This window comes from Alexandromys fortis, unplaced genomic scaffold (assembly GCF_014885135.2).
Source record: "Alexandromys fortis isolate MF-2015 unplaced genomic scaffold, M_Fortis_MF-2015_v1.1 scaffold_7, whole genome shotgun sequence".
In the NCBI taxonomy this organism is placed as follows: domain Eukaryota; kingdom Metazoa; phylum Chordata; class Mammalia; order Rodentia; family Cricetidae; genus Alexandromys; species Alexandromys fortis.
In genome coordinates, this window is record NW_026067920.1 from 7,427,533 (window position 1) to 7,444,830 (window position 17,298).

The 17,298-nt window shown below is 43.5% G+C and overlaps 1 protein-coding gene across 3 annotated transcripts in view; it reads right to left on the reverse strand.

Moving 5' to 3' along the window:
- The window catches only part of Nf2 (NF2, moesin-ezrin-radixin like (MERLIN) tumor suppressor), a 95,563-nt gene that overhangs the window by 19,313 nt on the left and 58,952 nt on the right, over positions 1-17,298 (reverse strand). For all 3 annotated transcript variants that reach the window (XM_050141002.1, XM_050141003.1, XM_050141004.1), the window contains exons 9-14: positions 12,381-12,455; positions 10,574-10,687; positions 7,034-7,156; positions 5,514-5,731; positions 3,133-3,238; positions 62-189 (exon numbers count right to left, since the gene is read on the reverse strand). In XM_050141002.1, the coding sequence (XP_049996959.1) occupies positions 62-189; positions 3,133-3,238; positions 5,514-5,731; positions 7,034-7,156; positions 10,574-10,687; positions 12,381-12,455 (764 nt within the window). The remainder of the gene's footprint in view (positions 1-61; positions 190-3,132; positions 3,239-5,513; positions 5,732-7,033; positions 7,157-10,573; positions 10,688-12,380; positions 12,456-17,298) is intronic.

The window sequence follows — 17,298 nt, forward strand, 5'->3', positions numbered from 1 at the left end:
CCTAGGCCAAATCCACTCTCATGTGCATGACTGCCCCAAGCAGGCCACAGAGGGTACGCACTTTTCTTTCTCTATCTCCATGGAAAGTCGCTTCATGTCAGTATCCTTGAAATCAAACAACAGGCTGTCACCAATGGTGTTGAAGCTCGGTATGTCAGGAGGAAGTGGCGCTGGGATTGGGTTCATGGGCTGTCGGTGAGAAAGCTCAGATTAGGAGGTTTAAATTATACAGGACCAAGTCCTCTACACTTAGTACTGCCAGGTAAGTGGTCCCAAAGCACCTACATTCAGAGAAGTCACTCTTCTCTTCTCAAACCTCATTATTTCCACGATCACTTCAATCAAATACAAACTTGCACTCAGCTGAAAAGGAAAGAAACTCCCAGGCACGGGGCTACGAGCTGGACAGAGAGAAGATACGCACATAAAAGTCTTGTTCAGGAAGCAGATGTCTACAAATCCTCACAGTTCAGTAAGGTGAACAAGAGCCAGGGTGGGAACAGCAGCACGGTTGTAGATAGGGTGGAGTGGGTCCAACAGGAGCCCTGGGCATCTGTAGTGCCCTGTAGGGAGGCTGGTAAGAGATTGGCTTTGGACCAAAAGTTTTTTTGCACATATGTTAGGGGCTTAGATTCAGAAGACAGAGCCAAAGGAGGGCTTAAGATAAAGTAAGATGAAGTCATTAGACTTGTTTTCAGGGCCTTTTCATTCCAGAACAAAACATCACCTAATATACAGCCCCTATCTACTGTTCAAGTGTCCCCATAATTTGTCCTGTTAAATTATAAACAGTACTGCTTTTTATCCCTCGGGGCATGGCCGTTTTCCCATCTGTGTAGTTCTGTATGTTTCCTTTCTTTCCTTCCCTGCTGCTCTCCTCTCTCTTCCTCTTTCCTTGTCTTTTTCTGTGGTACTAGGGATGTGCATGTTAGGTAAACACTACCACTAAGCTATATCCTCACCACATATCCCAAGCTGGTCTCAAACTGGTGAGACTTCTGTCTCAGCCTCCTGAGCACTAGGATTACAGGTGTATGTCATCATTTCTAGCAAGTTTTCCATTCCTTGTTCAAGGTTCTCAACTCCTTCAGTCTCTCACCAAAGCTCTTGAAGACCCCTCTTGGCAACATGGCTGCTTTTCCCCTTTGCAGTTCTTTAGCACGGTGTGCACAGTGCTGCTACAGGTCTTTAGCACGGTGTGCACAGTGCTGCTACAGGTCTTTAGCACGGTGTGCACAGTGCTGCTACAGGTCTTTAGCATGGTGTGCACAGTGCTGCTACAGGTCTTTAGCATGGTGTGCACAGTGCTGCTACAGGTCTTTAGCACGGTGTGCACAGTGCTGCTACAGATCTTTCCCTCAAGCCCACACTGCAAAGTTCCCTCCTTTCATGTCTTTGTCTTTCTATGTCTACAAACTTTCTGAGGGCACACTCTGTCTTTTTCATCCTTGGACCTTTTCCAGTATGGAACAGTGTGTGGAAGGAACCTCTGAGCTTTCATTTACGGCAATGAGGTCTAAGGCAGGGAAAGTGGCAAATGTCAAATGTGGCTCTGAGCAGGGATATCTCAGTGCTACATATACTCTGTTTTCAGGAATGAATGCTGGATATATGAGAGAGTCTGGCCTGTGAAAATACATCAGGCTGGATAGCTATAATTTAGGTGCATCTATTTATCTTACACTTCAAAAAAAAAAAATTCCCAGAAAAGAAGAGCACTAGCTGTTACCCTTTCTGGTGAGAGCAGAAACAAGCATAACTCTTCGGTAAGTATCACAATTGAGCACCTGACCTCACAGTTCTACTTATGAGAACTGATTCTACCAATACTGTCAAATATATGTGCAAAGATTTGTATTCAGGGATGTTCAGTGCAGTTGTATTCAAAATTGCTACAGAAATCATACTGAATACTCATCTATAGGGACTGGCTAGCTGAATTATAATCCACCCAGAAGACATGATGTCATTAAGGAACTGGTGTTTTCTCCTCCCGGACACATTACTAAAAGAAAGAGCAAAGGGATAGTAATTTATAAAATTTGTTCCAATAGATGTTTAGACACATTTATTTCAGGTACACAGCCTAGCTGAGCCCTCAGACTGTCACAGTCCCAACTGTCACATGAATGGGACCATCTGAGAGAACTTGAGAGAAGACGTGAGTCTGATTAACACACCATGCCCAAGAGACAAATAAATGGTTGCTTGGGGTTATCTGTTACTCAGGAGTAGATAACAAGGACACATGGCAATAGCAAACTGCTCGCATTTCTCCAACTCATATCCTAGGCACTTATGTCTGTGTCCTGAATGCATCTGTGCAATATGTGAATGTGCCACGTGCACATGTACACTGTTTGTCATGCACATGACTGTGCACTGTGTGTAGCATGTGCGAGAATGGGTTATGTGTTTGTGCTGTGAATGCATTGTGTCCTTGCCTAGAATATTCCATCCTCTCTTCCCGGCTCAGCAGGGAATCCAGTTCCTCTGCAAAATACAGTCACACTGAGTCTTTCCTGTCTCCAGAGCTGGCTGTAATCTGGGCACCTGTGCATATCCATCAGGATAGAGATTTCCAATTGATGATATTATATGAATAGAGAACAAGTGAGTAAAACCTTTGCAGAGTGGAATGAGCAGAGGAAAGGAAGGGAAGTGATGTCTACTTATTTTATGACCCCATTTAGTACAAGCCCTTCTAGTACTCCCAGTCCCAAAACTGAGGTTGGCAGCTGGTTCTGGCATAGCAGGGTCTCACTCTGAGGTGTAGAGTCGGTCCCTTCACAGAACTATATTATGGTACCTAGTTTATACTGAGAGCTGAAGATTACATTTAGCTTGACACTAGGGATCTAGACAGCAAACTCTCTTGAAGGTGGAGACTGGAGTAGTAATAAACATTCCAGGGCTGGAAATGGCTCTACGGTCTGTTATCTTAAGTAATAAGAGTGGTAACTGACTAGTCAGTCCAGGCTAAATGGAAGACTAGGAGGGTTCTATCCAAGCTCTCTATTTGCTTTGCTTTGTCACCCTGAAGGCACTATGAGGTGAACTAAAGGGCTGTGAGGCTTAAGGAAGTTGCTAGACCAAAGCAGCCAAAGGCTGCTAGACTCAGCCCAGGCTCACTGGATATGTAGGCTTGGTGGCGATTTCCAAGAGCTTCTGCTTGGCTCTTCGCTCTGCTTCTCGGGCTTCCTGCAGGTCTTGCTTTAACTGATCGGCCTCTTTGGCTCTGCAGAGAAAGAAAGAGACGTTAGCTTCAGAGAAAGGGACAGTGAGAACATGTAGACATTTACCTTACATCTAGAGCAAGAACCTAACTTAACCCCGTATATGGCACCTAACAAGGCAAACAAGGACAATGTGACAGGGACATTTACAGGAAGCCAGAACTTCCAAAGTAAGAACAGTACTTCTGGGTATTGTTCATCTCAATGGTAAAGCTAGACTGTAATATGGGGTAGCTGTTGGGAAACAACCAAAGTGGTAGTTTTGCCAGCCAGCAGAAGAAGTATAGTGGTTTGTGCCTATGGAGCCAGCTACTCCAAAGGCTGAGGCAGGGGAATTGTGGAGGCGGGCCTGGGCAATAGAGGCAGATGCAATCTCAAAATAAGAAAAAAAAAAAAAAAAAAGACAAAACTAGTGTTGGTAGCCCATGCCTTAAACTCTAGCACTATGAGGCAGAGGCAGGCAGTGTAGAGTTATTTCATTTGTATTTTAAATAAATAAAGCTTGCCTGTAGATCAGAGAGTAAAACAGCCCCATTGGTCAGTCTTATAGACCAGGCAGTAGTGACACACACCTTCAATCCCAATAGTCACACTAGTTGCCATAGAAATCAAGTGGTGCATGCCTTTAATTCCAGTGGTGCATGCTTTTAATCCCAGCACTAAAGAGGTAGAGGTAAGAGCCAGTGGCTGGCTGTTTTGCTTTTCTGACCTTCAAGTTGAACCCCATTTCTATCTCTGGGTTTTTATTAATCCTGCTACAAAGCAGATTTCTGAGTTTGAGGTCAGCCTAGTCTACAACAGTGGATTCTAGGACAGCAAGGGCTACATAGTAAAACCCGGTTTCAAAACAAAGAAACAAACATCAACAACTAAACCAACCCACCTCTGAAACAGGTTGAGAGAAGAGAGAGTGGGAAGGGCCCAGAGATACTATGTTTATTTCTGGGTGAAGAGTGGGCGGGGGCAAAGGAGGGCAGGCGTCAAGGAACCATATTCTCATAATGGCATGCAAAAGTGGTGAGAGGAGCTGGGGAGATGGAATAGCAGTTAATAGAACTGGCTGCTCTTCCAGAGGTTCAATTCCCAACATCCACATGGCAGCTCACAACTCTAACTCCAAGATCTGACAGCCTCACACAGACATACATGCAGGTAAAACACCAATGCACATTGAAAAAAAAAGTGGTGAGAAAAACTGTAGTGAATGTACCTTAGTAGCTAAGAGCCAAATTCAAGTGCTCTAAACGAATAGAGCCAGATGCTGTGGGGAATGTGCCAGTGTTTATCTGAAGGCTACAGGACTAGAACAATCCAGAACCTAGAATAGTCTAAAGACTACAGACAACAGTTCTGGTCACAAAACTCACAGCCGCTCTGCTCCCCTATCTAACTGCCTGAAAATCTGTAGGGAAATGGCACTTAGTTTCTGTTTTGAAGTAAATAATTGCCATTGATCTGCATCAAAAGGAAAGAGAACCATGCTGATTTTGTGGGTGTGTGTGGGTGTGGGCAGGTGCAGGTCAGTGTGGGGTGTAATCCTCTACTGCTCTCCACCTTAGTGGAGTCTCTCACTAAATAAGGAGCTCATTAATTCAACTAGCCTGGCTGGTCAGTGAGTTCAAGGATCCGCCTGTCTTTGCTTTCACTCCTAACTTCTGTGCCGAGGCTATGGATAAATGTCGCTGTGCTTAGGTTTTACATGGGTGTTGGGATACAAACACAGGTCTCCTCATGCTTGTGTAGCAGGTACTTTACTGATTAGGCCATCTCCCTGGCTCCACTTCCCCCTTAAAAAAATTATTTTATTATGTGTATGGGTGTTCTGCCTGCATGTATGTTTGTGTACCATGTGCATGCCTGATGTCCATGGAGGCCAGAGAGGGGGTTGGGTCCCCTGGAACTGGAATTATAAATGGTTGTAAGTCACCATGTGGGTGTTGAGAATCAAACCAGGTTCTCTGGAGAGTAGCTATTGCTTGTAACCTGTGAGCCATCTCTCCAGCACTCTGCTTCTCCCCCTCTTTTAAATGTAAAAAAGTCTCTTCTCAATTCTTTGGCAAAAAACAGTCTATGGATATGTTTAAATGTTTTTTTCCTGCAAACTTCACTATTAGAAGGTGTAGAGGCATGACAGACAGGTTCCCTAGGCAAAATAACCATGTTCTATCCCAGTACTCCCATCCTACCAGCCTGTCAAGGAAGGAGTCATATAGTCCTGTTTCCACAACACAGAGGAAGGTTTGGAATCAGGCTCCAGTGCTGAGGACAACCACTCACCTCCTCTCTGACTCCTCAGCCATCTTCAGTGCCAGCACTTCAGCCTCCAGCACCTTCTGCTCCATCAGGCGCTTCTCCTCCTCTGTCCGAATGGCTGTGGCCTTGATTCGCTGCATCTCTTGTTCAGCTTCTGCAGCCTTTTGTGCCAGAAGTTTGGCCTCCTCCTCCGTGATCTGTGCTTTTTCGGCCAACAGGTCAGCTGTTTCCTCAGACCGCATCTGGGAAGGAAAGTGCTCTCAGATAGTATATATGCTTATCTTCCCACAGACTCCCCTAACACAGCAACAAGAACAAATATTTTTATGTGTATAGGTGTTTTGCCTGCATATATGTTTGTGCACCTGTACGTGCAGTGCCTTTGGAAGCCAGAAGGGGCCAACGTATCACTTGGGGCTAGAGTTACAGAAGGTTGTGAGCTGCCATGTGGGTACTGGGACTCAAATCTAGGTCCTCTAGAAGAGGAGCCAGTGCTGCTAACCACTGAGCCATCTCTCCAACCTCCAGGAACCAGTCTTAATAATCTCCCTATGTCTTCTCACTGAGAGACTCCCAGTCTGTCACACTAATGATTCAGCCCTGCAGGCCTTGCAGGCTCTACTACAGGAGAAAAAAAATCATCCTATATAGAGAATGCATTTCAGCAGAAGCTTATGTTTGTGGGGGAATAAACAATTTAAGCTCTGTTCTGTCCCTTTCAGTCAGTGATTCAAAGTAGGAGTCATGCCCACTGCCTACTCCTGAACAAATGTCTGGAGACTATTTTCCTGCAGTGCTGGAGAATCTAATGTAAGGTAGGCTGGGCATGGCAGGTATGCCTCTCCTTCAATCAGGATCAAGAATACATAGTTTTCCTTGACTTTATAATGAATTCAAAGTCCAGTCCAGGGCACCTGAAACTTGTCTTCCAAATCATCACACCGCCAAACTGAATACATAAAAATGAATAAAAACGTAAAGCCTTGGCAGGTGGTGGCAGCGCACACCTTTAATCCCAGCTCTTGGGAGGCAGAGACAGGCAGATCCCTGTGAATTCGAGGCCAGCTTAGTCTACAAAATGAGTTCCAGGACAGCCAGAACTAACAGTGAAACTCTGTCTTGAAAAACCAAAACCAAACAAAAAACACTCCACATAAAGTCTTGGGCACGCTAGAAAATAGCTCTGCCGCTGAGCCATATCCCAGTCCTAGGGTATTTTTAGACTGGAACGTCATCACTGGCACTTAGCAGGTAGAAGTAAGGACATAACAAATATCCTTCAATGCAGAGAAACACTCTGTTAGTAGTACCATATTTTGGTTGGTACTACTTTCCAAAAGTTGGTAGGGCCAAGGCCAAGAACCCTGACTCAGAGGCAAGTCAGTTATGAAAGTGGAGTTTGACTGCAAATGAACTGAACCTAAATTTTCCAAAAAGAAAAAGTACTGGTGTTTTAAAAAAAGTGAAATAAATTCATGGTCCACAGAAGGCCTAATTTCACAAGTCCCATGTCACCTCCAAGAGCCCTAACCCTCAGAAATCACCAGAGCTTCGTTGGCCATTGTCGCTTCCTCTTTCATCTGCAGAAGCCTTCTCTCTAGCTCGTCCCTCGTGCGCTCGGCCTCCTCCCGCATCTGCTTCTCTCGAGCCAACCGCTGACGCTCCATCTGGGGGTAAAAGAACAGCTCCAAGTCACAGTGCTGCAGAAACCCAAGAATGGGCAGTTTCTGGAGCCTCACTCTCCTCTGGGCTTCTTTCCAGTGTCTTCACTTGAGGTAGCCTGGGTCATTCTTGTTGTCTGTTGCTCTCTGTTCTAAACTAACTGCAGAATTAAAAGATGTACTTCTTGAAACAAATTCCAGTAGTGAGTACAAATTACAAAACCCAAATTCAGTCTCCACATGAAGAGAAAAGAGCATTCTTGTACACAATATGATATGACCTTACAAAGCTCTGTTATTTGGGAAACCTCACATGGCTCTGTTCTCTGAATGGCAGTTCTCCATACAGGTTCCTCCTCCCCAAAACAGTGGCCCAGAAAAACACAGCTCTCTCATCTGCTCAGATGAGCTACCTTGACATTTTTAGTCCCTACGGCCCCTTCACACAATTTCATCCACAATAGCACCACTTCCCCTCTGCTTACAGAGAATGATAGTTCCCACTCCGAATTTCACAGCAGGAAGCTGCAGTGGCTTTGCACGGTCTTGTACAGCCCCATGTGGAGGCAACTCACAGGCAGGCAGGAACACAGACCCCATCCTTACAGAAACAGTACAAAGCCTCTGCTGCCATCCCCTAGCCTTCTGGATCACAATGTTAATTGGGCCACCTGCCAACCTTAATAAGTGGACCAAGACTAAAGGCAGCACAGTTCCCTGTAATTCCAGGGCACTGAGTTCAGAAAGCAGAAGCCAGAAGTGGCCAATGTACTATTTTCTGCCTTAGATAACAAAATCATGTTTAATTACTCCTTCTGGCTTCAATCTCACCCAAACTCTAGTACTACAAGGCCACCCTTTCTAAATATGAAGTTCCCTAAGCGCCCTGTAATTGAAAGAATCATGCAAAATAGATAAGCAATAAAGTAAGTTCTTTGATTTTCCTCTTGACCTCAGTGAACAGTTGGCAATCTGTTCTTCAATTTCCACTAAAATACAATTTCCATTTCCATTATTCTCCTTTTGGAAAAAAAAAAAAAAAAGGACCAGGCTGTCCCCAGTTCCCAGCCTTGTACTTTCTATGAGACCTTCACCTAAATAATAAAGGACTTCCTGTCCTTATGAAGAGTTTCAGATGCAATCCGTCCTCTGAAAAGAGGCAGCACCAGCTCCACTTGACAGATGAGAAAACTGAGTCACACAGATGAAAAGATTTAGCTGCAAGGTTGCCATGTTCCACCGGGCAGCATTTGCACTATTTCCTCCCAGGGCCCAGGGGCCGTCATACTCCTCTAACTTCTAAACTTTCCTCTGCTGAAAGTAAGGTCAACGAGTATGCTTCTTAAAGTTGTCACTACTCCTCCATGTTAGCGTAGTAGAACCTATACCATTATCCCTAAAGCATCCAAAAGAAGACACTGATGGTCTACTGTTCCAGAAAGCAGAGGGCAAGCTCACAGCTCACTGCCTCACACTGGGTATTTCTCTCTAAAGCCTGGGGCTAGGAGCCAGCCTCTCTGGGGTTCCCAAACCAGAGAACACCACACAGACTAATTATTACACCTCTGAGCTTGCAAGTCCTGAGGGGAGCCAACTGCAGCTGTAGCTACTCCATCAAACAGTTCGTCCCAGACCACAATTGAAATTCTCAGCAGCAAGGCTCAAACTAGCTGTGGATTTCAGTGAGCAGAGAAGGTCTGTGAGTAGAAAACATCAATGCAGCCAGTCCAGTCTGCTGATAGGTGCTGCCAGCACCTCCTGCAGAGGCCCAGCCATGTGTGTCCAGCTGACCTGCAGCAAGGAGTGCGGCGGGAGCCTTATTAGCATCCACAACATGCACTGAAATGGCGTCTTCTATTCTATCACCATCTAATTAGAAAGGGCACTGACTTGGCAGGGAAGACAGACGTAGAGAAGGACAGCTAGACAGACAGCGAGACAAAACCATGCCTGGTTACCTTGTCCCAAGTCTGTGATAAGTATAGAAACGACTAATGATCTTGTTTTTTTTTTTTTTTTTTTTTTTTTAAGATAAGCTATTGGAACTTAGTATGAATTTCCCTTAAAATTTTTATTATGTCTATTTTATTCATATATGTAAGTGTGCACGTGACAGTCATAGAACAACCTGTAGAAGTCAGTTTTCCCCTTCTACCATGTGATTGCCAGGCATCAAACTCAGGTTGTCAGGTTTGGTGGCAATTACCTTTACCCACTGAGCCATCTCGCCAGCCCAAGTGCTTAGTTTCATAGTTGACAACCCATTATCTGAGCATTAGCCAAAAAAGATCCAACAGGAATGGAATAAGACAGGTACATCTATTATCAGGCTGACAACAGCCATCCTTTATCCCGTGGGCTGAGACTGACCAAAAGTAATATCATCAATTAAAACAAGGTCTTTAGGTCGGGTGGTAGTGGCACACACCTTTAATCCCAGAACTCAGGAGGCAGAGGCAGGCAGCTCTGTGAGTTTGAGGCCAGTCTGGCCTACAGAGGAAGTTCTAGGACAGCCAGAGCAGTTACACAGAAAAACCCATCTCAAAAAAACAAAAAACAAGCCGGGCGGTGGTGGCGCACGCCTTTAATCCCAGCACTCGGGAGGCAGAGGCAGGCGGATCTGTGAGTTCGAGACCAGCCTGGTCTACAGAGCTAGTTCCAGAACAGGCTCCAAAGCCACAGAGAAACCCTATCTCGAAGAGAAAAAAAAAAAAAAAAAAAAAAGAAAACTAAACCAAATCAAAACAACACAAGATCTTTAATGATTATTATTCATTAATGTGTATGAATGAGAACACGAAGTTTGTGGCACATGTCCTATGGTGCATGTGTGGATGTCAGAGGACAACTCTGCGGAGTCTGCTCTCTTTCCATCTTTCCATAGGTTTCAGATATCACATGAACAACGTCAGGTTTGCACAGCAAGTACTTTTCCTTGATGAACCACCTTGCTAGCCCTAAAACCGTGTCTTAGCTGGGCATAGTGGCATGTCCGTGATCCCAGAATTAGGGAGGCTGAGGCAAGAAAACTGTCTTGCGTTTGAGGCCTGACTTGGCTCCACAGAGTGTCCCAGGCCAGCCAGGACTACATAGTAAGAATGTGCCTTAAACAAAGAAGATTGAGACTGGAGGGATAACTCAGTTTTAGAAAAGTACTTGCTATACCTGGGTTTGAGCCCTAGCACTCACAAAAAAGGTCAGGCATAGTGGTAGCATACTAGGAATGTAGAAACAGCCAGAGCCCTAGGGCTTGCTGGCTTAGCTTTATCAGTAAGTCCCTGGCCACTAAGAGACTTTGCCTCAAAAGATAAAGTAGATGTTCCTGAGGAATAATACCCAAGTTTGACCTTTGACCTACAAAATCAAGTGCACAAATACATATATACACAAACCAAATGAAAGAAAACCTGAAGTCTTACTCACCTGCTTCCTAGCCTTCTCCTCCCGGGCCTGGGCTTTCATCTGCTGAACTTCTAAAGAGTCAGCCTTCCTTCTCCTCATAAATAGGTCGTGGTTCCCAATACATAGCTGGAGAATCTATGGCACAGAAATAGGAGGAAATATGGTAAGTATATAAATTTACTTTGCACAGCACTCGGGAGGCAGAGGTAGGCAGATTTCTGTGAGTTTGAGGCCAGAATGGTCTATAAGAGCTAGTTCCAGGACAGGCTTCAAAACTACAGAGAAACCCTGTCTCTAAAAACTAAACCAACCAACCAACCAACCAACCAAATAAATAAATAAAAATGCCATTTAGCTGGGTGGTGGTGGCGCATGCCTTTAATCCCAGCACTTGAGAGGCAGAAGCAGGTGGATCTATGTGAATTTGAGGCCAGACTGGTCTATAAGAGCTGGTTCCAGGACAGGCTCCAAAAGCTACAGAGAAACCCTGTCTCAAAAAACAAAAAACCAAAAAAAAAAACCCCAAAAAACAAACAAACAAACAAACAAATTTACTTTGCTGTCTACCAGCCCACCATGGCACAGCTACAATCTGAGGAAGAAAGGATGGAATAAAACACAAAAGCCGCGTTCTCAGTTCTGGGAGCATACACAGTGAATAGAGGATGCTCCATTCATCACCACAGTGTCCTAGTCAGGATGTGGCAAGACAGATGGCAGATCAGGGACCATCAGCCAGGATTGGGTTGTGTCAAAGGTTATTTATATGGAAAGAAATAAGCTGGTTTTCTCCCTCATACCAAAAAGCTGATTCCAGTTTCAAAAGTAACTTTTATTTGAAAATACAGAGTATTTTTTAATATTTATTTATTATGTATACAATATTCTGTCTGTGTGCATGTCTGCAGGCCAGAACAGGGCACCAGACCTCTTTACAGATGGTTGTGAGCCACCATGTGGTTGCCAGGAATTGAACTCAGGACCTCTGGAAGAGCAGGCAGTGCTCTTAACCACTGAGCCATCTCTCCAGCCCCCTACAGAGTATTTTTTTAAATCAAGATAAGACGTCAAGTAAGAAAACACAGAACAAATGATCGAGGTTTTTTTTTTTGTTTTTTTTTTTTGAGGAGGGAGGTTCGAGACAGGGTTTCTCTGTGTAGTCCTGGTGTCCTGGAACTCGTTTTGTAAACCAGGATGACCTCAAACTCACTGAGATCCGCGTGAGATCCACCTGCCTTTGCCTCTCATATGCTGGGACTAAAGGCGTGTGCCACCATTGTCCACCCAGTTTACAACGGAGTATTTTATGTGTCGACATGAAAGGTGAAAATGTTTACTCGCTATAACATCATAAAGAAGGAAAACGAGCCTCACAAAGAGGATAATAATTAATAAAGAAAACAAACAAACAACCCAAGAGAAAAGTGGCCAAAAGACCCAAAGCAAGAACTGAACAGGTAATTAGATTTGATCAACAGGTATAAAGATGTAACTTCATTAGTAATTATAAAATGCAAATCAACATGGCAAGTGGAGAGCTGAGATGTACCTCAGCAGAATGCTTTCTGACATGCACTGACATGCACTAAGCTCCAGATTTTATCTCCACTTCCCACCTTCCCTCCCCTCAAAAAGGTTAATTGTATAGGTTAAAAAAAAGAGAAAAGTATTTACCAAATCAAATATCATTTTATAGCTCTTAGCAAGAGAAACTAGGGCCAGCTCCCTGGCAGAGAAGCATGTATATGTGTATACATACACACACACAGATCATTTAATTCCTTAGAAAGGTTAGTTCTCTGTCATGAAAACCAGGCTCTCGACTTACCAGCTTATTAACACGAAGCTTTGAGGAGTTAAATTTGAAGACATCAATTTTCTTATCCAGTGGCTTAATAGTAAACTGAAAGAAAGGAGTACAGTTTCATATGACATCAACCGGGAACCCACAAAGTAGCAACTATACCGCCTCTAGTCCTGGCTTCCTGGTGCCCAGGAATAAAGCCTTGGGTAAGTCTGAGGCATACAAGGCCCAGGATTGGGGCTGCAGAATTTCATGACCCTAACCATCTTGGGTAGCTCTGAGGAACGGACAGTGGCACCCAGTCACATTGGCACAGCTCCTTGCCTTCATAAAGTTCGCAGTCTAGTAGGACTTAGTCCAACAACAGCCAAATACTCAAGAGATAACACCATATATCAGTGTCTCACTGGTGGGACATGTCACAAATATCCTAGAGGTTTAGAGTAGATCTAGCACAATGGGAGGCATTACAGTTGGTCTTAGAAGTATATGGCAGAATAGCTAATATAGGGTGGAGGGGCATTCTAGACAAGTCAAGTAATAAGAATAAATTCAGTATCTAGCACTGAAAATTAGAAGAGGAGGGGATGGTGAGCAGGATACTGACCATATTAGCTCTTTAGTAATTTGCACTGATACAGCAGGCTTAGGTGGATAGGGATGCTGATAGGTGGTGAAGAAGAAAAACCTCAGAGGGGGTGACTGTTGTGGAATATTATTTTAACTGGACAAAGATGTGTTACATTTGCTCATGCTGTGGAGTATTTAACTGAGAAGGTGTGTACATTTGTTTCTGCGGCATTTGTTTAATTATTAAAAGACGTGTTGCTGTTTCACATTGCTGGCCTAAGGCATCCGATTGATCTACTAAAAAGCTGAATGGCCAATAGTCAGGCAGGAGAGGGGCAAAGCTGGCAAGCAGAGAGAATAAATAGGAGGAGAAATCTAGGTTGAGAAGAGACGAGGAGCAAAGGAGGTAGAAAAGAAGAACAAGTTAATTTAAATTAAAAGAGCTGGCCAGAAATGAGTGTAAGCTAGGTCAAGCATTCATATCTAATAATAAATCTCCGTGTCATGATTTGGGAGCTGGTTGGTGACCCAAAAAAGAAAGCTTGGTATAGGTGACACTTAATACAGCAAGTTACTATGGGTTTCTGAACATGGTCAGTAGGTAAAAGATGCTAAGAGAAGAAATACAGTCTGAAGAAAAATAGATTGCTATAAAAGAGAAAAATACAGTTCCTGAAATCAAAAGGATTTTGACAACTTAGAAAGAGAAACTTAAAACACACAGACATACAGAGACATAGACACACACACACGTCAACTGCTACTCTGAACCACTGAGGAGACCAGAGAGCTCCCAGATTCCTAGAATGCCCCTGGAAATGTAACTCTCAGCTGAACATGATAACACACACCTGCCATACTGGCTCTCATGGAGGAAGATCATATGTTCGAAGCCAATCTGTTCTATATAAAGAGTTCCAGGCCAACCAGGACAACATAGACCTGCTTCAAAACCAAAACAAGGGGCTGGAGAGATGGCTCAGAGCTTAAGAGCACTGGCTGCCCTTCTAGAAGTCCTGAGTTCAATTCCTATAACCACATGGTGGCTCACAACCATCTATAATAAAATCTGGTGCCCTCTTATGGCCTACAGACATACATCAGGCAGAACACTATACATAATAAATCTTTTTTTAAAAAAAGCATATAGATCAAATATATTTTTAAAATATTTATGTATTTATTATGTATACAATATTCTGTCTGTGTGTATATCTGCAGGCCAGAAGAGGGCACCAGACCTCATTACAGATGGTTGTGGGCCACCATGTGGTTGCCGGGAATTGAACTCAGGACCTTTGGAAGAGCAGGCAATGCTCTTAACCGCTGAGCCATCTCTCCAGCCCAAGATCAAATATATTTTATACGCACATATGAAAATGCCTTCCTGACACCCATTACTTTGTACAATTAGCATATGCTAATAAATATTGTAAAAGTACACACACATTCCCAAGAAAGACTTGTACAGCCACCCCTAGCAAAGCCAGAAAAAATTTAAAAAAATGATTGAGCCAGATATACAGGTCTTGCCTGCATGTGGTTTCCATTCTCAGGACTACTAAATATAAAACAGAAAATGGAACAAAAAAATGAGTTGCTTAGCAAATAAACTTGTCGAGGAAGGCAAATTCTTGGACATTTCTTTACATGTTTCTATTGTCCAATAAGAAATGAGCACACATAGAATGATGACAAAAAATTCTTTGTTTAGACTTTGGACAAGTTAATTTAGTCATAGTATTGTTCTGGTGTAGAATATTATTTATGAATTTCATAAGCGTAGCCTTGCTAATGAACCCTAGAGCTGTGAGTGGGAAGTCACAAAAAGTACGGAAACCACAGACAGGCTCTCTGTCACGTCAGGCCACATACGAAGAATCACTAACTGTTTTAGCAGGATGACTGCTATCCATAAGTCCCATTAAGGCATGCCCAAGTAGCTTGGAGTCTGCTTGCTGTGCAAGATACTGATATGATAGAACATGATGGCCCTGAGAGGGCCCGTTAGAGTTGGTTGTGTCACAGAGTATACTAGGGGACCTTAATCCTTGAGCTCTGAAAAACAAGTATTTGAGGAACCATTAGTGAAAGTGGGAGGCACTGACTACTTTAAGTCACGTTGAGATTCCAATTTAAGAACCTGAAAACAAACAAACAACTACCTAATGTTCACTTTTCAGGACAACCAGCCACAAAACCAACTGTCAGAATGTTTAGATGAAGAAATGCAATTGGCCTGGCAAATGGCTCAACAAGTAAATAAAGGGGATTGTTACCAAACCTTAAGAATGGAATGTGACCAGGCAGTGGTAGTGCACACCTTTAATCCCAGTACTCAGAAGGCAGGAGCAAGTGGATCTCTGTGAGGCCAACCTGGTCAACAAAGTGAGTTCCAGGAGACCCAGGGCTGTTACTCGACCAAAAAAAAAAAAAAAAAAAAAAAAAAAAAAAGAGTGTGACCGCTGGCACCAACATGGTAAGGGAGAGAAACGACGCCTAACACGTTGTCCCCTGAATTCTATACACTCACCCTGGCACATACCACACCCCCTTCCTTCAATAAGTAAATAGATAAATGTAAAACAAGCAGCTCACTTTGAGTTTGGTGTGATAATGCCTAACCATAACACCAGCATTTAGAGGTGTTGAGACAAGAGGACTGCTAAGTTCCAGGCTATGCAGAAAGACCCTGTCTGAAAGACAGAAATAGAGGGAGAGGAAGGGAGGAGGAAGAAGAGAGGCAAGTTCAATTTGCTTCAGCAAGCATGGTTGAATAATCTAAACCACAGACTGGAAACAAGGGCCTAGAATTGCTTTCCTTGAGCTGCTAAAAAAGAAAGAAATTTGCTCCAAGACCTGCAGACAACATGAAACATCACTGTCACTCATGGCCTACTCTGTGTGGACATGCACAGGCCAGGCTGCCTGCTCCTGCCTGGTGTCTTGTGTTTTCAGGGTCCGTCTCTGGAACTCCCCGATAAGCAGAAACCACTCTGGTTCCCAGGCCTTGCCACTCTACCCATCAGACACAAGATCTCAATGTACCTGTTTTCTGGTGACATGGATATCAAACATATCCCTGCCTTTACAGTAATTTCTTCTGAGAACTTGATCAGACAGCCAGAGTTAATGCACGTGTAATAGAGGCCCTCACAACAACAACGTCAGCTCCTCCCACTTTACTCATTTATTTATTTATTTATTTACTTACTTACTTATAGAAGGGTGGAGTACGTGCCCAGGCAGATGTGTGAAGGTCAGAGACAACCTGTATAAGTTAGTTCTTTTTTTTTTTCCACCATGTGGGTCTTAGGAATTGAAGTAGGTAGTTCGGCTTGATAGCAAGTACCTTTACTCACTGAGCCAACTGAGCAGCCACATTGTATTTTTTGTTTTTTTGTTTTTTTTTTTTTGTTGTTGTTTTTCGAGACAGGGTTTCTCTGTGGCTTTGGAGCCTGTCCTGGAACTAGCTCTGTAGACCAGGCTGGTCTCGAACTCACAGAGATCGCCTGCCTCTGCCTCCTGAGTGCTGGGATTAAAGGCGAGCGCTACCATCGCCCGGCCCCCACATTGTATTTTATGTTCTAGAGCAGTCAAGCCATTACTGACTGGAGGGCTAATGCTGGACTTTCCTCATTTCTGTTTGCTCTCTGGCATAAAGCAGATGTTTAATAATTCCTTTAAAATTAATGAATAGGAAGCCAGGGTAATGCTCAGTAGGACAGCAAAAGTCTTGCATGTGCAAGGCTCTGGGTTTGATCCCCAGTACCGTATAGTAAAAATTAAAGAAATACTAATGAATACATAAAACATAGGACTGCTGCATTTGAAAAGCCATCATCCTATATAGAAATATGTGAATCTACTCTGGGCATATGCCTGTAATCTCAGAATTTAGGAGGCTGAGGCAGGAATATTGCTGTCAGTTCAAGTCATTTTGGGCTACACAAAAATATTTGAACCTAATGAATGTTATCTAAATTCCTTAAACTATATCCCTTAACCCTTCTAAATATGGATGGTAGCCTGCTATCTTCACTCCTGTTACTGCAGAGAGAAATACCCACTGATGGCTAATCTTGGTTGTCAATTTGAGACTGCACCTAGAATCAAGGAATCAATTAAAACCCAAGCTGCTAGATACTCCAGTGAGGGCTTTTCTTTTTTCCTTTTTCCCTTTTATTTTTTGTTTTGTTTGGTTTGTGTGGTTTTTCCAGACAGGGTTTCTCTGTGTAACAGTTCTATCTACACTAAAACTTACTTTGTAGACAAAGCTGGCCTCAAACTCATAGAGATCCACTTGCCTCTACCTCCCAAATGCTGGGATTAAAGGCATGAGGGATTTTCTTAACCAGATTAGGAAGCAGGA